Source organism: Nipponia nippon, unplaced genomic scaffold (assembly GCF_047370975.1).
Source record: "Nipponia nippon isolate SJK-2023a ecotype South Korea unplaced genomic scaffold, ASM4737097v1 scaffold_4, whole genome shotgun sequence".
Lineage (NCBI taxonomy): Eukaryota > Metazoa > Chordata > Aves > Pelecaniformes > Threskiornithidae > Nipponia > Nipponia nippon.
The window spans coordinates 88,739,777-88,763,021 of NW_028262358.1; the positions used below are offsets into that span (position 1 = coordinate 88,739,777).

The 23,245-nt window shown below is 39.3% G+C and overlaps 1 protein-coding gene across 9 annotated transcripts in view; it reads left to right on the plus strand.

Moving 5' to 3' along the window:
- The first annotated feature begins 599 nt into the window (after nucleotides 1-599).
- IBTK (inhibitor of Bruton tyrosine kinase) overlaps nucleotides 600-23,245 on the plus strand; it is a 66,949-nt gene continuing 44,303 nt past the window's right edge. For all 9 annotated transcript variants that reach the window (XR_015708358.1, XR_015708359.1, XR_015708360.1 and 6 more), the window contains exons 1-9: nucleotides 600-794; nucleotides 9,023-9,690; nucleotides 13,086-13,182; nucleotides 14,600-14,724; nucleotides 15,728-15,838; nucleotides 17,075-17,245; nucleotides 18,408-18,525; nucleotides 20,324-20,504; nucleotides 21,719-21,842. Coding sequence is in view for 5 of the 9 variants with exons in the window: in XM_087775470.1 (XP_087631596.1) it covers nucleotides 9,367-9,690; nucleotides 13,086-13,182; nucleotides 14,600-14,724; nucleotides 15,728-15,838; nucleotides 17,075-17,245; nucleotides 18,408-18,525; nucleotides 20,324-20,504; nucleotides 21,719-21,842 (1,251 nt within the window). In the remaining 4 variants the exon portion in view is untranslated. The remainder of the gene's footprint in view (nucleotides 795-9,022; nucleotides 9,691-13,085; nucleotides 13,183-14,599; nucleotides 14,725-15,727; nucleotides 15,839-17,074; nucleotides 17,246-18,407; nucleotides 18,526-20,323; nucleotides 20,505-21,718; nucleotides 21,843-23,245) is intronic.

Here is a 23,245-nt window from a genome sequence, read left to right on the forward strand (position 1 = left end):
GTGTCAAAGGCCTCACAAAAATCAAGCTGTATCATGTAAGTTAGGCCACCTGCTCTGTCAGAAAGAGAAATTACATTGGCTTAAGACAATCTGCCTCGACACAGCCTTCTCGATGCTGCCTCTCACTTCATTATTTTCTAAAGACCTCCAGGCTGATTATTTAACTGTTTGCTTTCGAATCCTCCTGGAGAGGTGCTGCCTTGCCAGAAACCCATCCTCCTTCTTCACAGCCGGCCACACTGCTTCTCTCGTGAAGACTGACAGAAGAAGGCACAGAAACACCTCAGCTTTCTCCCCTTCACCTGCTCTCTCCCCATTATTTCCAGCCCCTTTCCTCGCTCACGACACGACGTGCACGGCCCGCCCGTCACACCTGCGGCGGCCATTTTGATTCAACGCTCACACACCGCCGGCCACCCCGTCATGGCAGGCTCCGCCCCTTCGACCCGCCCCGCCCCCTCAACCCGCCCCCTTCCGCCACCTGACCCGGCCTGTCAGTCAATCCGGGCTCCGCCGTGGGAGGCGGAGCCGAGGCGGCAGTCGCAGCCAATCGGCGTGCGAGGTGCGGCGGCGCCGCGGCCAATCGGCTGTTTGCTTCTTCGGGGGTGCGGCGGCCGCTGTCCCTGCACCCCGCTGTGAGCTGCTGGCACCGGCTGTCGCCGTCGCCGCCTGAGGTGTCGCGGTAGCCGCAGCAGCCTGGCCCTGCCCCTGTCCCGCTGTCACTGAGGATGAGCCCCTGCGCTGCCCAGCGCGCGTCCCGCCCTGCCCGCTCGAGTCCATTCATCTAGCGACTGGTGAGGGGCGGGCCGCGAACTGCTGATGTGTCCGGAGGGGGAGCCGGGCCTGGGGACGGGCAGGGTCACGGCTGGCCTCTGCCGGAGGGGACGGGAGGGGGCGGCGGCGGGGGGCTGCAGGAATGGGGAGAGCCCGAGCCAGGGAGGGTGAAGGGCGGCCGGCCACGTAGGATAGGAGGGGACCGGCTTCGAGCCGGAAGAAAAGTGGCTCGACCGCCTGTTCTGATAAGGCTCTTCTGTTGCTCCTCGCTTCCGGGCTACGTGGGCTTGTGTTGCGAGAGGCAAAACGGCCACCTTCCCCCCTTGCTGCCCCTTGCCTGTGGCTGGCTCTTTGAAACACTTCAGACCCTCCCCTTCCTTGACACTGGCAGCAGCCGCTGCCAGGTTTCCTTAGCTGGAGATTCCCGGGAGGCCTGTCGTGTTTCTGGCCTTCTTGGTGATACTTGTCTGTCGCTTTTGGTAGTGGCTCATGGTGTTGCTGGCTTTGAGCAGCAGCGTAAGCACCAGAGAGCTGAAATCTCGTAGTTAGCTTAAAATGATATTTCTGTGCAGTCTTTTTAGGGGCCAACCACCTGATCTCTGAAATCTGGCCCTTTTTTTGCTGACGTGGTCAGTGTAGTTGTCTGTCTTCATGGAAACTGACCACAATTTGTGGTTTTCAAAAAAATAATAATCACCTAACAACATCTGATCTGGGTACTCGTTAGTAATACTGCACCAAAAGTTCAGAGTTCATTCAGGAAATTCAGCTTTTCCGAAGACTTGATGTATTTATCTGATATAGTGTTCAGTGTGGTGAAATTCTAGAACACATTTGTAGTTCATTGCTCTTGATATATCTTCAGGTTATCTGTTTCAATAGAAAGTCTATAGCAAGGTCCCAGTGTATTGTGGAAATGCCTATGACTGTACTGACTGTGCTTTTGTCTATACCACTTTCTGTATGTTTTAATTTTTTGGATAGTGTTAAGTTATTAAATGTAAGTAGTTTTGACTATTTCTAGATAAGCCAAGCACAGTATTTCACAGTTTACTGTTTATGTACTATGATTTCTGACTAATAGATCCGCTCTGACGCATTGTAACTGAATTTGGCTACCAATGGTACTTTGGTGTTTTTTTGACAGATGTGTCTGCCTTTAATTGGTAGTGCTTGTTAGCACTGTTAGGAGCAAATGGATTAGAGTTGCTGGGTCACTGAATGTCTCATCCTGGTAATGATTATGCTGTTGTTGCTGTGAAGGCAGAAGTTGCAGAAACTCTGGAGAGAACCTCTAAAGGTCACCTGTGCTAGGGGTGTACCTGTGCCAAGCAGTGGCACAGAGGCCCCGGCCCAGTCGATGAAGCAGCTTGGATCTGCCATGGCCCAGGGGACATAGTGGGCATGGTGGAATGTGGTGTTTTTTAAAGCAAGTTGGTTTTTCTCCATAGCTTTAGTTCTAGGCAGGTCACATTTATTTAAAACTTGAACAGGTTGCTTGTTGGCTAACCCATTTGGAGAGCCTCATTAGCATTCAATTTATCATTTGAAAGTGGTTCCTGACATATAATCTTAATCTCTTAGGAAATTTGAACAAATGACTACTTATCCTGCTGTCAGGGGTAAAATGGACTAGAGTTTTGATTTTTCTTCTTTATGTAACAGCTGCCTTATTCAAAGGCTCTGGGTGGTCTGTAGAAAACACAGCTGAAGAAGAAAATAGATCCAATTTGCTCAGCCTGTACTCACAGGTTATTTTGTAAACCTTCTGAATCCTAGATGCTCTTCCCAAAGTTTTCTTCTACTTGCCTTACTTCTCTTAAAACTTGATATCTGAACTAGAGGCAGCACCCTACCTGATATTTTGTGTTTTGAGAAGAGCAATACCCTTGCTTTCTGTGCCTTGTATTGCAGTGCTCCTGTAATACAATCAAGAAGCAGCTGCTTTTTTTGAAAGACTGGGAATTTCTGACTGCCAAACCACTCTAAGCTGCTGCATAGCTTAGACTTACTCTTTTGTCCTTGTATATTCAATCACTTTACCCCCATAAAATATATCATGTATTCAAATAATATTGTTCAAGGGGTTGAAAAGCCTAGATTTATGCCCAGACTTCAACAAATGTGCAGGGAGTTTCTGAACAGGTTAAACTATCTGTGGATAAGTAATCTTCTGAGTAGAAATGAGTAGTCTGACTGTTCTTTAAAGCCTTGGACAATGTGCTGCTTATAACCGAAGGGTGTGTTTGCTGTTATTTATCTAGGAATTCATCTGGGTTTCTTTGAGGATATGTTGCTTAATGCCAGTGCTATGTTTATTATATTGCTACCCAGCTTCAATTTGCTAGTCACTTTTGTCAGATTCTAAACTACTACTTTAATATGTATTAGTGAAAGTTGCCTTTAGGTAGGACTACAGGCAACAGAAAATCCTGGAAAATCAGTAACGTGATAGCACATTTGCATGCCTTTAATTCTGTAAGCTTTAGATTTGTTTTTCTTTTTTTTTTATTAGCTTACTAATCAAGCAGTCTACATGGTGAAGTTTGTTTCGGGTACAAATATTTCCAGGATTTCCATGCTGTTGTGGTTACAGGTCTTTTGTGATGTTATGAAACAAGTGTGAATGGACCAACTTGGAGAATATTATTAAATGTCAGCATGCTTGTTTAAAAAACAACCCTCTTCTGAAGCTCCCTTTCCACTCCACCCCAGAAATCTTTTAAGAAGTCGCAATACCCTTATAAGGATGGACTTAACCTTCCCAAAGTGTATGATATTGCCAGTCATACCTCTCTTCATTTAGGAACTTACTATCAAAATGAAGAGCAAATCAATTTTGCACATTCTGAAAAGTCATGTTATTTACACTTTTTTTTTTTTTTAAAGGAGGGGTGTTAGGATTGACAAGGAAAACTCTAGGCTTCTTTTACATGGAAAATAGAAACCATTATTTAGTTCTGTTTTAGGAGAGCCAAATACTACGTAGTTTTTCACCAAGTGCATCCTAGATGCAACTGCTATTTAGAAAAAAAATCAGTGCCACATAAAAAAACCCCAAACAACGAACCACCCAACAGAAAAAAAAATTAATGGAATGAGGTTATGCTAATTTAAAGATCAAATAAAGTCCTGAGAAATATGTTCGTAGTAAAGCAGGGTAAAGCTAGGTTTCAAGGCCGTGTCACTAAGTTGACGATTGAGTTACTTTAATGTAGTGCACATGGAAGATGCAAAACCAGCAGTCTGTCTTCAAGTGGCACTGAATTCTAACTAGCTGAATCTCTTCTGTTTTCTCTTTCACTGCCATGCGAGACCATTGTCTCCATTAAGATGAAAAAAACCTACAACAGCAGCTACTAGCCACTGCCTTGGTACTGGTATCCACATCCATGTTAGCTAGATTTTGCTAGATCTAATACTGAGTATAGGCTTTCATCAGGAAGACTCTGAAAGACCACAGGTAAGAATTCTAGTATCAAATGTGTGCCTCCTAGATCGGCAGTTTCAATACATGTTTCTGGCGTCCAACCGTGTAGTAAGGATTGGTTGCTGTTTCTCCTCTGATAGCACCCCTGTACCTTTGAGCCAAGTGCACACTACCTCTGTGGAAGTACTTTCTAGAAAAAAAGAAAATTGGGAATGTGTTGATGGAGAACATGATCCTACAGATGTGGAAACGAGCAGTCTGGTGTTTTCCTTCATCCAGTAGCTTGTGATGCCTCTGTGCTAAATGTCAGTGTTCTAGGCATCACAAAAGTTTGTGCTGAATATGCTCTGCCTTCACTGGGTTTGTCTTCTGAAAGATAGTGACTAAGAAACAGACACATAGTAGGGGGTCCTAAAGCTGCCTTGGTATCGTCATCTCTTCTGGCTTAATTTTTGTGAGATTTCATATTATCAGAATACAACTGATTATGTATTTTTTTATCTATCCTGGGAAGCATCTTGGATAACAAAAATAGGTAAACAGAACCCTTGGACTTGAAGACCACTAACCCACCAGAAGTCCCTTATAAGCAGCTCTGATATGTAGAGAGATTTCTGGAACTCCACAATAGGAAGCTTCTACCAACTCTGTTCATTTTTCCCAATGATTGAACAGAACCTCCAGATTTGACATCTGCCCTCTGCTGTTTGCAGGAAATGAAATCTACCATCATCATCCTAGGTCATTGAGGTATTTGTTAGCTTAGTATTACAGATGTGTAGAACCTTAGTTAATTTCATACTCAGGAGAGGTATGACGGCTTTGAATTTAGACTTTTTGGCCAAAAAAGTGCTAAATCTTCACCTCATTGTAGTGACTTGAAAGAGACAGATTTTTGAGACAAGCACAGTAGGTAGAGCACTTCTTTTTCAGCTGTGGGAGTTCTGACTCCATAAGATCAGATGACACATTTGACACACTCCTCCTTGGAGGGTGTCTGACAGCTGTTGTGTGGTGGTGCTTTGCCCTCTCTGAGGGGAAGAGCTGAGTGAGAGGGCTCTGCCTACTCACTTCCAGGAGGCAAGATACTAGAAACACTTTCTTGCTACTCAGGAATTGCTTCCAAGTTGATTGTAATCTTTTAAATTTTCCTGGGCTTTGAACAGGTATAATAAGTAGCTCATGTCTCTAAGGGAAAATTTAGAAACCCACTTGCTACTGAAATAAAACGTCTTTGGGATACTCTGAATACTGCTCCAATTCCTCCATTTTTGTGACATTTTTCTATCATGAAAATGTTAATTAGGAATCAGTTTTTAAAAAGAATTTGCATTCCAAATGATTCCTATTGTATCATAAAAATGCTTAAAAGATGATAATCTTATTTACCTACTTATCTGTTTCAATAATTACAGCATTAGGAAGACACTGGTATTATAACAGGAATATGATTAGTGCTGAGAAACCTACAGAAATATCTGCAAATAAAAGCAGAGACATATAATCAAAAGGGCACCGTATTCTAGACATTAAAATTTAAAAAATGCTGGCGCTGTTCCTATTTTGTGCTTGGTTTAGGTATTGAGCTCAGCTGGAACTCCGTATACTGGAAGTAAGCATTTGGACAGCAATCACAAGGTTTTCACATAGATGGGAGCATCAATTCACAATTTTGAAGTTTTAAGGTTTCACTTAAGGACCTACTTCGTATTTAAAAATAGTCAGATCTGATTATTAAGCCTTTTTAGATGTTGTAATAACATGATAGTGTGTGTTATTGGTGTGCCAGTCTTTATTGTGGAGGGGTGAAAACTTGATCTACAGCCTTCTGTCTCGAAACTCAAGGTGTATATATCAATGTACTAATATAGTTTCTAGTGTTGTAATGTTTATAGTAAAGGAGGGCTGGGTTAGAATGACTTACAGAGAAATAATTCAGCAGAGTCAGATTTCACATAGCTGCAGTAAATGTCACCATAATGAAGTTAGTGTGAGGAATGCAGGGTTTTATTTCTATCTAACAGCAGACTGTACTCTTCTAATGTGTGGTTTGTTCACAGTATTTTGGTGTTCGGTGAGGCTAGAGCTCAGGTGCTTTAAAGAAGTTTTTCTCTGGCCTCTCTGTTCCTTTCTTGTAATGGCATAGGTTTCTTTGGAACCAGGGTTTACTTTCTTCTGAATAATTTTCTCATGCAATTCAGAGTCTTAAATAGGTGTGTACTGCACAAGGGAAGGTATGGCATGGGGTATGGCAGTGCTGCTTCCTTGAATGCTGGTGCCATTTCATACCAGTTTACCTAACAGATTAGTCAACTTTATTTTATGACTCCTCTGAGTAATTTTTCTTTGTTCTTTTTATTTTTACTTTTCTTTCTTTGTAGCACTAATAGCAGTGTCTTAACAATGAATTATATTTAAGATATACTTTACAAGACATACATAAAATTCATACTTCTTCCACAGCAAAACTTTGTTGCCTAGTGGCATATTGACGAAATGTGACAAATTGGTTTGAGGATAATAGCGCTTCTGATGTTTTTACTATAGATCTCCAAATATATATTTTTTTTAAAAATTGTTACTATTTAGAAGAGTGTTTGATGCACTGGCAATCTGAGTCTGCTCATAGCAGTCACCTGTCACGCGTTGATTCCTTGGAGCAGCAGATCAGGCTCCATTCTTGAAACTAGAGCTTTTTTCCAAGCTTGCAACAATGCTTCACTTTTCTTTACAGTCTGAGGCTTTAGAGAAGGTGAAAGGAGAAGACTCCCCACAGGTATATGTTAAACTTCTTGTGTTACTGCAGAAGTTTGTATGTTGGTTGTAAAATGCCCTGTAGAGTGAACTCAAGCTTGCTGTGACAAATGTAAGCTAAAGAGTTGTGGTCAATTTTGTTTCTGAAATATTTCTGAATGTTACCCCTGGACAGGGATGAAGGACTAAATTGTAATGAATAAAAACTGCTTTTTTGTTTTTCATGTGCCTGCTGTTTGAAATTGTTTTGAAGGTACATACTGAACAGCTTTGAGCTGTAGATTTCCATTCCAAGTATTTAAACCCCTCTGAATGAGGTGGAAAAATAATTGTCGAAGGCTTTATCGTGAGATGTTTAAATAAATACTCTTGGATTAGATTTTTTTTTTTTCTTGAAAGTTCAGATTCCACTACTAGTGTTTGCTCTAAACTGATTGCTTTCAACTTGGTGGCAATCTTGATGATAATTCTTAAAATGGAAGGACAACTGGGATTTCTGTTTTCTCTTCCAAACAAAGTAATCTTTCTCTGACATGTCTTTGCAGATAGAGACATTAACAAAATGATGTTATGCATTCAGTGCCTGAAAAGCTAAGCATTGGAAGCTAAGATCAACAGGCTGGGGGGGGTGGGGAGTGAGGTGTGCGCATGGTTACATGTATAAGGACTGCTGAGCTGGAAAGATAGTCGGTTTTGTTTGTTTGCTTGTTTTTCTTTTTTTTTCCCCTGAGGATTTGCTAACATATTGAGTCTTATTTATTCATCTTTCATGGTAGCATTGTCCAACTTCTTTTGGAATATTTTACTCATTGGTAGAACAACTTTAAACTACAGTTTGTATAGCAAGCAAAAGCATCAGGGAGTTTAACACGATTGAATACTACTTCACTCAGTTTGCAACTTATGCTTGAAAAGATTGAAGTGTGAAGTTTTTTGGGACTGAATAGCAGTTCACATTAAATTATGCAGTGTATCAGTGATGTCTATAGTTCACTTCTTCTGTTTTAGATGGTTTTATGTGTGATTTTTATACTGCTGTCTGCATTTCTTGTACTGTAACCCTTTTAAAGATAACTGCATACATTTAATAGGCTAGGTGAGTGCTTCTGTCAGGCCTTCTTTACTTTTGAGAAAGTGGATGCCAGAGAAAGATGGATATGCTAAAGATAAGTGTGCACAGATAAGCAGAAATGCCATATGCACCAGACTGTGAATATATTTTCATGAACAAGTATTTGTATCTTTGCCTCCTTTTCCTTCTTCCTCCCTTACCCCTTCCAACCTAGGCCTTAATTTCTTCCTGCCTATTTCAGGAGCTTTAGGCCTTTGCCCTGCATGCGTGCTAACAGTCTGAATTCACAGCTCTTGTACAAGTTTTTTTTTCTTTGCTCTGTTGCCATCCTGCCTCTCGCAGTTGTCAGCAGCTCTGGGAGTGGTGGAGAGGAGCCTTCCTGTTGATTCTGCAGCAGAGACCTAGTAGGGAGATGGGAAGGCATTCAGGCCAGGGAAGAGAGTTAAGAAAAAGTCCTTTTTTGCAGTAGCTAAGGGAAACTGTGGTGGTCGCTCCCTCCTTCTGGGTGTGACTGACAAAACTTCTGTTAGCCAAGATCTACTGAACAGCTGTGGAGATTTTTTGGTGGGTCGGTGTTTGTTCCTCCCCCCGCAGCAGTCTTTTAGTTCAGTCCTTGCTTTCTGATCACAAAGTAATGATGTAATTAGACAGTAAACTATGAGGGTCCTAAGGACTCTAAGGCTGGGAAAGCAAACATTTTTTTTTCTCTTCTGATGACTTTTTTTTGGATCCAGTTCACTCTGTAGCCTCAAAGATTTATGTCAAAGAAAGGGAGGAGGTGCATTTGGAGGCTGGGGTGGGGAATGGAGTCATGTCTTTTTAAACTGACTGAATTCCTGAGTATAAGCTCAGATGGCATGGGGCAGGTCAGTTAACCCTTGCCATATTGCTCTTGTACTTGCAAGCATTAGTTTGATATGCATTTAAATCTGTACTGTGGCTGGGGAAAAGAATTTTTGTTGACTAATCTGTTCTGGTTTGTTCTCTTTCAGGTCTCCCTCGCAATTATGGAGTTTTAGAAGAATAAGGTAGTGTGGAGGGGGAATCCCCCTCTCCACACTTGAGGTAGTTCACTTTTGGAATTTTCTATGGACAAGAATATTTGTTATATAAGATGGTGAAATAAGACTTCTAAAAATATGTATTTATAAATATTTATTTGGATCAAGTGCCAAACGTAGCAGTACAAAGATTTCTAATGGCAGCTCAATAAAACTGGATTTACATCTTTGGAATTACAAGTTTTCTAAGGCACTGTGTTGTGTACTGAATTAGAGTGCCTTGATACGCCTAAGGGTTGTTCCCCTTAAGGAGAGGAGCAGCTTCAGAAGTGAAGATGAGTTCTCTCATGCCAGACTGCACTTCAAAGTGTCGATCTCTACAGCATGCTTTGGATGTTATTTCTGTGGTAACCAGAGGAAGTGAAGGCCAGATCAAGGCCTTTCTCTCTTCTTACTGCTACAATGCTGCAACTATAAAGGATGCCTTTGGTAGAAACGTTATACATCTTGCTTCATCTTGTGGCAAAAAAGGTGTGCTAGACTGGTTGGCTGAGACCAAAGGAGTAGACCTCTTGGCAAAAGACAAAGAGTCTGGATGGACAGCTTTGCACAGAAGTATATTTTATGGATACATTGATTGTGTTTTGTCATTACTGAAGGTGAGTGATTTACAACTGTAGTTTTCCTTGGTATCTGCATTTTTTAAAGTTGTATTTGTTATGTGAAAGTGGGTTTTTAAACCTGCCTGAAAGCCTCTTGAGGGTTGTCTTAATACTGCATTTAGATCATACTACATTGGTTTACTTGAAAGTTGTCTCTGTGTTCATAAAAGATGTTTGCCGTTGCCCATGCAGAAATCATCACTGAGTAAGGATCCCTGATTAACTGTGGACTTCCCTGAAGACTGGTTTGTGTGGATGATATCAGGGTCAGGATCTTAAAAGTGGAGGGTGATCAGGCTAAAGATACTCTAAAACTAGACTCTGCGGTACTTATACCAATTAGTGTTTTTAGAGAACATAAAATAATAAAAGCTTAAATGGAGTTATAATTAGAAATGAGTCTTGTATTTGAGAGAGAAGCACTTCAAGATATGGAGCATTTTATTAAGCGAATCCCCATTTCATTCATATTTTAACCAGGACTTTTGCTCAGTCTCCCTCATTCCTTTCTTGCAATTGCTGTTTCTTCCCTACCACTTAGAAAGTTGTATATATTTTTCGATTGCTCTTCTGTTCCTCCTGTCATAAGTACAGCAAAGGGGAGAGCTACATATGGTTGAGATGTTCAGGGTCCCTTTAACCACGTGAAGAAAATGAAATATTTGTGGTTCAGGGTTACTTAGAAGCAAACTTTTTAAAGCAGAGAATTTTCCATTTTGAGTTCAGCCTTTTTAAATTGCAGTGGCTAGCCATTTGTAAGCATTAAACACTGCTTTCAACAAGCAGTTTAAGCAAAATGGTTGTGGATCCAGTAGCTTTTAATTCTTGATGGTCTGGTAACTGTTAAATATGGATTTCATGTGCTGTACCCTTACACAGTGAGGAGGTTTTCATTAAATTTCACAAAAGTAGGTGTTTGTGTGAGAATTGTACATGATTCTGTTCTCGAGAAAACTGGAATCTGTGTATGTGATGTATGAAAAAGTATTCAGTCCTCTGGTGCGTGTGTGTATCTGTGTCTTTGCTATTTGCTTACAGGAGGCCTGTACAGGTTTCCCCACACATATTTTACTTTTCTGTCAGTTGCATAAATGAGTGATGTTTTTCTGATAGCTAGCTCTGCTGTTGCTCCTCTAAGAAGCAGAATGAAACAGCCCATGGAGAGTGCTCTGCCTCCCAGTTCCTTAACTGAAGTCTCTCTGCTGTACTGCATTATAGAAAGGTATTATAGCAACAACAGGAAGAGATTATAAAATAGCATTAAGAAAAAGCTGAGCTAGAAGGAGGTCTCTGAAGACTGTCTAGTCTAACCCCCATGCTCAGGCAAGGTCAGCTGGAGCAGGTTGCCCAGGACTGTGTCCAGTTGGATTTTGAATGTTTCCAGGGATGGAGACTCAAACACCTCTGTTCCAATGTTTTAATACTAGTCCAGTAAAAATGGTTTTTAGGTTTAAACAGCATTTCTTATATTTCAATTTGTGCCCATTGCTACTTGTCCTGCCTCTGGATATCACTGGGATCCCCACCCCCTGCCTCCAATCAAGTATTTATTATACTCATTGATAAGACAGGTCCTCCCCCACCCCCCAAACCTTCTCTAGGCTAGGCATCCCAGCACTCTCAGCCTCTCCTTGTATGTCAGATGCCTCAGTCATTGTTTTCATGGTCTTTTGCTGGACTTGCTCCTGTAGGTCCATGTCTGTCTTACACTGGTGAGTGCAGACCTGAACCCAGCACTCCAGTTGTGGCTTGCCAGTGCTGAGTAATGCCTTTTGGCAACACTCCCTCATGCAGCCCTGGATGCTTTCACCATTCTTAGCTGCAAGGACACATTGCTGGCTTGTGGCCAGCTGGTTGTCCACAAGGAGTCCCAGGTCCTTTTGTGGCAAGCTGCTTTCCAGCCAGTCGGCCTCCAGCTGTATTGGTACACTGGGCTGTTCCTCCCAAGGGCCAGGATTTGCGTTTCCCTTTGTTGAACTTCATGAGGTTCCCCTCAGCCCATTGCTCGAGCCTGTCAAAGTCCCTCTGAATGGCAGCACAACCCTCTGGCTTATCAGCCACTCCTCCTGGTCTTGTATCATCATCAGCCTTGCTGAGGGTGCACTCTGCGCTGTCATCCAGGTCGTTAGTGAGGATGTTAAACAGTACTGGCCCCAGTATCAGCCCCTGGGGTACTCGGCTAGTGTGGATGACAGACTTCAGTTGTGGGCTGGAGGCAGTCATGGCTTCTTCTCAGACTGTATCTAACTACAAGTTTTGCCACTCAGCAACTGGGATTTGTTCTTACAAATTCAGTCTATGTGAATATCACTGCAGCCTCTCTTCTGCTTGTACATGACCTATGCAGCTGCCAAAGAGAAGAATATCCAGCTACCTGTTAAGTCATAAAAATAGGTTGGTCTTTCTGTCATGTAGTGAATTAATACCAGCACTGTTGCTAGTAGTGTTGCCTTTATAATTCGGAGAATGTGTGGTTTTTTTTCTGGCTAGTATTTTTCTGAATTGAAGTTAGAGGTTAAAATCCCTACTGCATATGTGGCTAGCTGTCCTTTTGTCATGCTTGAATAGATTGTGCTCCCTCGATTTTTGTATTTCATGTGTTTATCTCTTAAGTGTGAAATTCTGTAAGGTTTTCTTTTATATTAGCCATGAGCTGTGGTACATAGGTACAGCCGTATTATCCATTATGTTCTGCTTGGGGACATCTGCAGTTCTTCCCTTCAGTGATCTGATTGATGACACTTGACTTCCTTAAAACCAATGCTGGTGTAGCAGCACTTTTTTGTATTGAGAAAATGGTATTTACAGAGAATATGTACCTCCCTCAAAGTTCTAAAGCAATGACCTGTTCATGTTCTGTGCTTCTGAAGCTTGCTTGCTGCTGTCTTGTCTGACTGTTTGTGTCCTCTTGCCCTTTCTCAGCTACTGTGAACCACTGTTCCCTGCTTGTTTTCAAAGCCGTAGTAGGCTTTTTTGATCTTCTCACTTCTCCAGCTTGTCAAAACTGATTCTGTAAACATGTGGATATAAGAAAATGTGTTCTTCAAAGCTGGTAAATGCATTTTTGGTAAATACTTGCCCTTCCTAGTCCTTTATCTTCAAGTGTGTTTCCTTTGTGTTTCCCTGGTTACATCTTATTGCTCCATCAGTATTCATACAATAAAATACCAGTTATTAGATCAACATGATGTATACGTAGTTGAACAGAACTGCACTGTTTTTTTCAAATCTGCTTATAATTTACTTGGAAGAATCTGAAGATTTTCTTTTATCAATATTAAACTTCAATTAAAGATTTGTTTAGCTTCTTAAACGTTTACCTGGCATACTTAAAGCTGTGAAGTTAAAATTAAACTTTATTTTTCTCTTCCCCTCCTCTCCTTCTCTTTCAGCATGGTGTTAGTCTGTATGTTCAGGATAAAGAAGGCTTATCAGCCCTGGATCTTGTGATGAAAGATAGGCCAGTCCATGTGGTCTTCAAGAAAACCGGTAGGAAATCAAGTAGCTTAAATTGTCTTTTACAAGGAGAGATGTTTCAACAATGTATTAATATATGTACCAGTGTAGACAATATTTCCTGTTTCTAATTAGGGCTGTATGAGTTATGAGATATCTGAAGATGTGGAGTCGCTAATGTCATGAGACAGCAGGTGCACAATCTTGGCAGTAGGTACAAGATGCACATGTGTAGCAAAAATGAAGGAATAATGACTGACTTAGAGGTGGGGGGGAAAAAAAAAAGGCAAGTGATATAATATGTAACCCAAAGAAGCTGTGGAGACTCCAGTGTTGGAGATACTCAAAACCTGAGAGAACATGGTCCTGGGCAGCCTGCCCTAGCTGACCCTGCTTGAGCAGAGGTGTTGGACTAGATGAGCTCCAGAGGTGCCTTTAAGTGTCAACTATTCTGTATTTTTTTTCTCTTTTATCTCAATTCAGTTTATCAGAGAGACTTCAGTGTCTTTGAATTTGATAGTTTACATCACTTCTGTGCGTTTTGTGAATAGAAGGGGAATATGTTCTTGAATCTGCAAAATATTTTTAGTCAAGGTAGCTTGATATAAACTAGTTACAGTCACTCTAAATACACTTTCTGCAAATAGGAAATGAGTATGTAAGAATAACTCTGAGCACAGAAGTTTTTTTTTGACAGGGGAATAGTTTTTCCAGGGCACTTTGTTTATTTTTATGCTGTTTTATACTTTTCTACCCCCCTTCTTTGCCCTTTTCTCCATGTCCCCAAGTTCAGTCTTGTTGCACAGTGAAGTTTGTTCTTTTCAGCTTGTTTCCAGTCAATTTAAGTATTTTTGGATACACAAATCCTGAGTTTTGGGTATTTTTAATTTTACCTTGTAATATATGTTAACATTATTTAATCTTTTTAGTAGTAGCTCAACATGATCAAATATACATTGATTTCAGTTTCTTACTGATCAGAAAATGGTGTTCAGATACCATTGTAGCTGAGAGGTTATTTAAAAAATATAAAATGTTAGTTTTTGGCCAAACCTCTGATTTGAAAGTGTTTATCGTTTTCATACATGACAGCATAACCTTTTTTTTGGAAAGGCTTTTTACTAAATTGAAACAAAGCATGTATAATCTCAGGTAGTAGTAGTTGTCTTCTGAAAACATAAGTAAATTTGCTGCTGAGGAATGCTTGCATATTCTGCAACTGGAAAATATATATAAGTAATGTTGATCATCTTCAGTACATTGATGTTAAAATACTTTGTCATAGCACCTTATTTCTCATAAGAATAAAACTTTTAAAAGTTCAATTTTAGGTAAAAAACAACTTTCCTCTTCAAATTTTAAATAGAAACAGCAGGAGATGATTTTCAAAGTCGTCATGCATGAGACTGGTAAATTTACAAGCTGCAGAGAAAATGCTTTTTCATTGCAGATCCCACAGAAGTCTACACCTGGGGAAACAATATAAATTTTACTTTGGGTCATGGTGGTCAACAGGGTAAACATCATCCTGAATTAGTGGACCTTTTTCCTCGGAATGGCGTGTATATCAAACAGGTATTCTGAAAGTATTACATAGGCATGTTTCTCAGTGAACTTGGAGGGGGGTGTGTGGGGGAACCGCTGTCGAAGATGTTATCAAGTTCTGAAAATTCACATAAAAAAAGAAGTTGGGTCTGTGGGTTTTTTGTTGTGTTTGTTTTTGTTTCCCCACTCTTTCTTCCTAGTTATTTCTCAGCAAGCAGTTTCCATTGATCTGGCAAACATCTTAGAGCAGCTAAGAAGTACTCGAGTAGGCCTGCTGTATTATATTTTTGCTGCTTCCCCCCTCCCCGATCACCCTTAGTTAAATCATTGTTCTCTATTTTGGTGGGGAGAATGTTTTTTGATATTCTTTACCTTGGATATATGGCTTGTATATCATTAAATAAATTCAGAAGCATGATACTTCTGTAACTGTTTCGAGTTTCTTGCCTCTTGTGCAGCTCCCGTAGTGAACTGAAGTGGGACAATGAATCTGTTTGATACATGTTGAATTAAAATTCTTGTTTTGAAAGCAACATATGCTGTTAAGCACTGTTCCTGTAACAGTAGTTTTGTTCCTAGTAACTTCTTGGGACTTCAGTTGAAGAATGTTTGAAAGTTTAAAGTACAACTTGAACAAGCATTCAGGGCAGACAATCTGATTTGCAGTCTTAACGTATTTCCTTCAGCTCTTCTGAGGCAGTATTGTTGCCCTTAAAACTCAATCTTTTGAGCTTCTGTTAGCCTGTAAGGCCATGCTTGAACTTATTTTAATAAATACAAACTGTAGGTCTCTTCAAGTAGGTTAAGACAGTACCTAATAACTGTAAAGCAAATATTTTGTGTTCCTTGTGACTTGATTTGACAGTTCTGTGCTTTCGTACTAGTATCTTACTCATATTTTCACAAACAGATCTTTATTAAAGCTGAACTTATTCACAAAGTAGCTTGGACAGGTGTTTTCAGATTATCCAAGAAAACTAATTTGTCCTATACTGCATCCTCCCCACCCCTTTTTTTGCCCTTTTTCTTTCAGGTGGTACTCTGCAAATTCCACTCTGTGTTCCTTTCCCACAAAGGTCAAGTTTATACATGTGGACATGGACAAGGAGGACGCTTGGGTCATGGTGATGAACAAACATGCCTGGTATGCTATCTTATGCTATCTTGTGTAGTCTATCATAATATTTCTTTTATTTCAAACAGGAAGTCTAAAAAGTGAATTAGAGTTTCTGTGAGTGTACTTTCAAAACCAGTTTGCTGTTGATTTTAAACAAACCCCCTTGCTCCCCACCAAATAACAGCAAAAAAACTCTCCAGTACTACTAATGAGGTGGTGAGGAGTAGAAGAATGTGCATTTGAATATATTTTAATTCAGGATAGCTAAGTACTGCGGTCAAACTTCTGTGTTATGTCCGAGTTGTTTTAAAGGCTAGCTGATGCCAGATAAATGGAAGCAAATGGTTTTTGGCTGGGCTGGCTTCTTCAGTAGGTTTGTGATGCCGTCTGATGAGTGTCAGGGCTGGCACAAAGGAAACAGCACTACTGTGGAGCTGTAGTGGTATGAGAAGTGATGGTAGGGTTACTTCTTACTAGACTTGCACAGCCCTTAAGTGAAAACTCACCTACCATTTTCATTTGATTAGTACGTTGTTGCAATATGCAAAAACAAAATTTGAGAAAACTAAGATATGATGACAATACAATTCTTAGACTTCAGTATCTTACCCTGTGCATGCTACCTGGTACCATGCATTTACTTTGCAGCACAATAATTTTTTAAAATTTCTAATATCAAGTATCTGGTAGAACTTGATATTATGTTGCTAGATGTTATAATGAAGACTGGAGCTCAATTTTTAATGCATTTTTTAAAAAAATGCAATTCTATGAAATTAGAATTTTTTGCAAATTGCTGTTTTGAAACTGGGGTGTTACCCAGTTGAATAAAGGAGAACGCATGTTAGAATGCATAAGAGTTGAAGATACAGAACTGCTTCCTTATTCTGTGGAATTTTCTTAGGATTATCCTGTGTTTTGGAGAAAAGGAGAAATCTTTATCGCTCATGGTAATTTAAAAAGAAAAACGAAAGAGTTAATATTTGTCCAGCTGTCCTGAAGATATAGTTTCCAACCTAATTTCACAGCAGGTAGTTTAAAAGTCACCTCCCCTGATAGCAGAGGATGCATTTCAAATGAAAGTAGTTTGTCTTAGTGCATTGGATGTGGTAACTATGTTAAGGAGTGTATTGTATGTTCAAATGCATTTTCATCTGTAGTTCAGTATTTGATCATGACTATCTGTTGCTGTAACTTTAGTTTCATCGATGGCCACTGGTTAATATCGAATTTTTTTTTTTTTTTTTTTTTTTCCTTGTTCAGGTTCCAAGACTTGTTGAAGGCTTAGCTGGCCATCAGTGCTCTCAGATAGCTGCAGCTAAGGATCATACTGTTGTTTTAACAGAAGATGGATATGTTTACACATTTGGTTTAAATACTTTCCATCAATTGGGTATTCTTCCTCCTCCTACTAATTGCAACGTTCCTAGACAGGTAAAAATAACATCAGTCAAAGCTTAGTTGTTTGTTAGTTTGTTTTTTAACAGAAAATAAAATGTGAAGATTGTGGAAATAACTTTTTAAACTTTTTCAGGATAATAAAGTTGAATGTGAGTTCTGATAAAATCTTGATTCTGTGTTATCATACATCTCAATCTTAAATACTTACTTGTGTCCTGATAAAAGTCTTAGTTTGTAACCTGAACTGTACTAAAGTTTGTAGTACTATGACACAAGGTACAATTGCCAAAACCGTTTCCTTCCCCAAATTGTTCTGTAGCTGAAATGACGTAAAAATAATAGGTATGTGTTACTTGAGATTCACGCTCTTTACTCCTTTTGAATCACTGGATGATGGATCTCGGGGTTTGATGGTTGTGTCCTTTGCTGGAAGCACTGTTGATTCTGGAGTCATGGTGCTTTGGGAAGAATAGTGGCAGGGAGGAGAGGGTATGGGCATCAGCAACTTGACTATATTTCTATGCTCAGTCTATAACTTCTTCTAATTTCTTTTTTTTTTTTTTTTAAGTAAATAAGAGTTACATTACCTTTTATTGAAAGGAAGCTTTATCCAGCATAGAACAACATTGCACTACCAGTGTTATAAAAGTAGGAAAGAATAATTGGCCAAAGGGCAACAGGATAGCGTTTTGGGGTGCAATGGGATGCTCTTCAATAGTATAATGATAGTTGTGTATCCACAGTATTTGGTTTGATCTTGATCATCTTGATCTGGAAAATAAAGTTAAATTTGAAGTGTGGAATTAGTAGTGTAGTGTTCTGCAGTGTGTTTAGGGTGTTAGGATTTACAAGCTGAAGCTTTTTAGCTGACACTTTTGCAGCACCTGAGTCTTCTTTGGCTGTCTTATACATGTACTGTGCGATCTTGTTCAACATCTTACATATGAAGACAGCCTCAGGAGATTTGATTCTAGTTCTGAGGATAATGCAAAAAGTTTACTTCTTTTTGTCAGTAATGCAATACTGCCCCACTTGGCAAACTTCTGAAATAATCCTGACTTACTAGACTGTATGTGGATTGATGCCAGTGCTTCATTCTTAATGACTTTAGGAGTTTAATGTTGTCAGAAGTTTGTACATGTGAAATTTGCCTGTTGCTGCTTAATATTAAGATGTGCTTTGGGTTTGTGCTTAGGTTCAGGCAAAAAACCTGAAAGGTAGAATGGTGATTGGAGTGGCTGCAGGCAGATTCCATACAGTGCTATGGACTAAGGAAGCAGTGTATACCATGGGGCTGAATGGCGGCCAACTAGGTAAGGTAGAAGCATTCTGAAAGTAAAACCCAGCCATTAAAAGATGTTATTTGTACTAAAGCTGTCATCTGCTTCTTACAACAGAAGCCTGGTTAAAGCTTTCTCTGCTCTCTCTCTCTTTTTTTTTTTTTTTTTTTTTTTAAACAGTCTGATGACATCATCCCTTCACACTTCTTTTGAAGAATATTTTTCATTACTGCCAGTCACTTTCACATTTTGAGATGATGGGAGCTAGTCAGACTTAGCTCTGTTATTTGAATTCCTTATAATTCTTTCACCTTCCCTGTATCCTATGTGGTCCTGCTACTGAAGACTTTCAGGAAACAGAATGTTGTTGTGTTGCAAATTACCCCAAGGCATGCTTGTCTCCACCCAGCAGTCTGGCTGGTACTGCCCTTAATAAATTATAAACTAGCATTCAGCTCTCCTGCCTATGTCCTTCTTTCACCATGCACTGTAAACATGCTACTGATAACTTTTTCCATACTAACTTTTTAAACTGAAATGCTTGCCCATATCTAGAATTTTTTTCAACAGTGCCATTACCAGAATCTTCACTTAATTCAGTATTACTCTGAAGTAAAGAAAGAACCTAATAAAAATGTATTACCAGCTAGTGGACTTCTTGATTTGTTGTATGAATGGGATATTTTAATTGCTTTTGTCTTTTTTAATAAACAGGTATTGCAATATTGGTTTGGATTTGCATTTCTGCAATTCTGTATCTATGTGCAAACAAAACTGTTAGCTAGCTCTGGTACTTAACAGTTAATCTGCATCAGTTCTGGCATCAGGTTCAGACACTTTTTTGTGTTCCTATTTAAGATGGCAAAGGTATGTGAAAAAACTTGTCTTTGTCAGAGAAGTATCTTACTAATGAATACTTTTTTAATTTTTTTTTTTTTATATGCACCCATCACGTAAGGTTTTTTTGTGGTTGCTTGTGTTGTTGAGATTATTCTGGTGTGCACATAGCCCAGTGCAGTACCATATAGGACAGTAATTGGATCATAAGTGGTATAGTTGTGTCAGCTGGGCACTATGATAGACCTGTGGTAATAAACCTTGCCTCTTCAAGATGTTTGGGTGTAGCACTACACTGTCATATGGCAGGGTTGCTTCCAGCTTTAGAGGTAGCTCTGCTGCTTGTTCCTGGATATTTGTACCCTGATCCACTCTCTTGTGCAGACATAAGTGCACACAGAGCAGAGTTATGTTATGTATGAGATTCTTTGTGTTATGTTTCTTGATGCAGAGAGCAGCAATGCCCTGATATTTTTTTTTTTAAAGTACTTTTTCAGAGACTTTACATTACAGCTCCAGCCTTGTCTGTTGTTTTCATGTAACTGCCTGCCTTCATGCTTACGTGCACTTATAGTAATTTTTATGACAAGCTTGTTTGGTATCTTCCAATGGCTGAAAAAATATATAGTTCATGCCAGTGTGATAGTACTTCTAGTGTCTTGAAATGTAATATGATCAAATAAATGTTCTTTCTTTGCAATCAAAAGGAGTACCACTGCAGAGTCTAACCACATTAAATAGCTTTCCCAGTAGAATATGCCTTACTTCATTTTTTGTGTATCAAATCTTGAATGTTTTCTGGTCTTTGTGGTGAACTAACAAGTATGTGTGGTGGGTCTCTTATCTGTCTAATTATTTTGAAAATGAATTATCTAACTACCTAAAAAATCTTCTAGAATTTAAAGGTTCTTCAAGTAGTGTAGCAAAATGTCCTTTAAATGCACCGTGTGTGGAATGGCAAATAATGTTTTTTGGGGTATGTTGTATTTTCTAGGTTATCTGCTGGATCCTAATGGAGAAAAATGTGTAACTGCGCCTCGCCAAGTTTCTGCTCTACACCATAAAGATATCTCTGTGTCCTTGGTCTCTGCAAGCGATGGCGCTACAGTATGTGTTACTGAAAGAGGAGATATTTATTTACTTGCAGACTATCAGTGCAAAAAGATGGCTTCGAAGTATGTGTTACTTTTCTAATTTGTCGTAAAGAACAATAGGTGAAGATTTCGCTGTAATCTTACATTTGCAAACTATTTTAAAGATTTTTGTGTATAAAGTAGAGATAATAAAGTGCTCCCCGGAGTTTTCTTCATTTGCGGTTCTTTCATATGAACTGTGGCTATCGTTTGTTTTTGTTATTCGATGAGGCTAAGGTGCCACTTGCTGTTTACTAAAGATATTTAAAAAAAAACATACTAAGAGGAATTATTTTGTGCCATAGGTTTAAAAATATTGAAACTGCTATTTTTTGTTCATCTGGATTTGTATAAATGCATCTTGGTAGAAGCATTGAAGACTTGCTGTTCTATTTAGTTATGTTGTTATGATTTTGAATCAGTAATTTGGGGTCTGAATTTCATAATTAATGTGTGGATATAGTATGTTATGAAGGGTAGTTTAGGTTCCAAGGGGAACCTTGTGACATTATCTGGTCCGTATGCTAAAACCTGGATGTAAAACCTGTTGAAGAAACTGGGCCCATGACTCATAAACTTAGGAAATTATTTGATCCCATTCTATCTTACTTAGTTTGCAGTAACAGATTAGAAGGGGTAGTTAGCATTTTTGCCCAGCTAACTCCCAGTTAGCTTTTCAGCTTCACTTCAAATTCTAGTAATCTTTATTGACATGTTGTATCTTAATGACTATTTTATACTTCATTTTCTACCTGGTTGTAAGTGAAGGTGCTGGCACTTGGAGAAACCTAATACCATTTCATTACACTAAAACTGAAAAGAGATAAATTGCATGGTTTTGATCAGGTAAAAAGCAAAACCCACCAAAAACCTGAGAAACAGCCTACTGGGATAGGATAGGTCTCTTAATACAAACAGCTAAGTGAAATTTATACAACTATAATTTTTTGTAATGCTGAAGATCAAAGCTGAATCATATACTGGTTTTCACTTACGGAACTTTGTGAAGAACCTGTGGATATGATGTGACGTGACTTAAAAGCAAAGCAAAAATTAGAATCCACTAATAGTATTTTATTAGCAGTTATGTTAGTAATACCAATGGGGAGAAACTAAACTTTTCAGTAATTTTTCAGTGTCACTACCTCAACTATATTTTTTTTACTACTTCTCTAAATGGAAAAGGTAACTCTGTCATAGAATCAACATCAGTACACAATGAAGAAATACTAATTTAACCTTTTGTGTTCTTTCAGACAGCTGAACCTTAAAAAAGTTCTTGTTAATGGGGGATATTTGGAATATAAGGTAGATACCCAGCATCTTAAAGAAAATGGGGGTCAGAAGATTTGCATTCTAGTGCTGGATGAAGCTGGAAGAGTAAGTTATGTCCCTAGAAATCATAATTATATAGCAAGCTGCATACTGATTAATAAAACTAAACACAAGAAGTTGATAGGTCAAAATCATGTATAGAAAATACCCAATTCATTTGTGTAGAGCTGCTGGTGGTGGTTTTGTTTTGTTTTTGTTTGTTTTTTTTAAAGGGCTATGGGAAGACTACCAAAGTAATGTACAGCATTTTGTTTTTAAGTCTGTGAACATCTAATGGCTTTTCAGTGAAGGTGTAAACTCCTTTACTTTTACGTACATAAGTGCTTATATAGCGTACATAGTCTGGGTTGGTTTTTTTTTTCCCCTTCTCTCCTCTCACCCCACCTACCCAGTCACCTTTACACCCTCCAGAAATAGTCTCAGAAGTAGTCTCTGGGCTTGAAGTTTTAGAGCCTCTGCTGAAAAGCAGCTGTTCTGTAGATGAGGTGTCCCTTTTATTGTTGAAAATTTGCAGCTAAACCTGGTGAGTGGCTTACTATTTATAGTTAAGTGTAGGCACTGTGTTGTCTTAGAACTGAAATACTATGGAGGATTTACTGTTTTCTTCCCTCATTCTTTCATAGAGTAACAGTTTATAGGGCCCTTCAAAACCCCAGCCTTTTCTAGACCTGCTCACTGAGAGATATAAACCTTCAGTGCCATCTAGTGGTGTTTAAAAAAAGGTTTTGTTACTGAAATGCTGCCGTCTTAAAGAATGTTAAAAACGGAGCTTGTGTATCAAAGTAGGGAGCAGTGTGGGTATTTCCTTTTTTTCCCTTGCATTTGACTGAATTATGTTTTGGGATGATCTTATCTGTTTATTAAGTCATTAGCTGTCTCAGAGATTATAAACTTCCAGTTCAGTATTTGTTCATGTGAGGTTTAGCCTCTAGCATCCATAGTATTGGTAGTGCCCCTTCAACATCTTTGAGACACTGCTCTAGCAGTAAGAAACTACTTTATCTTCCTGCATCAGTGGAACTATGTCAACCTATGTTTCTTATCTTTCCATGCTAAATACTGGCAAATGCTGGGATTTTCGGTGCTTTTAGGCATTATAAATTATTGAATAAGGAGAGGGATGGAATCTTAATACTTCTGTTTCCTGAATCAGTGCTTCCTGGTCTGGCTTGATTATACTCTCTTTAAGAGAGTACTGTTTAGCCTAGAAAAGGGGAGGCTCAAGGGGGATTTTATCAATGTATATACATGTTTGAAGAGAATCATAGAATTATAGAATCGTCAAGGTTGGAGAAGACCCTTAAGATCATCGAGTCTAACCGTAAGAAGATGTAAAGATAGTGTCAGCCACTTTTCAGTGATGCCTGGTGACAGAAGCAGAGGCAGTGGGCACAAACTGAAACAAAGGAGGCTCTGTCTGAATATCAGGAAGCACTTTTTTTACTGTG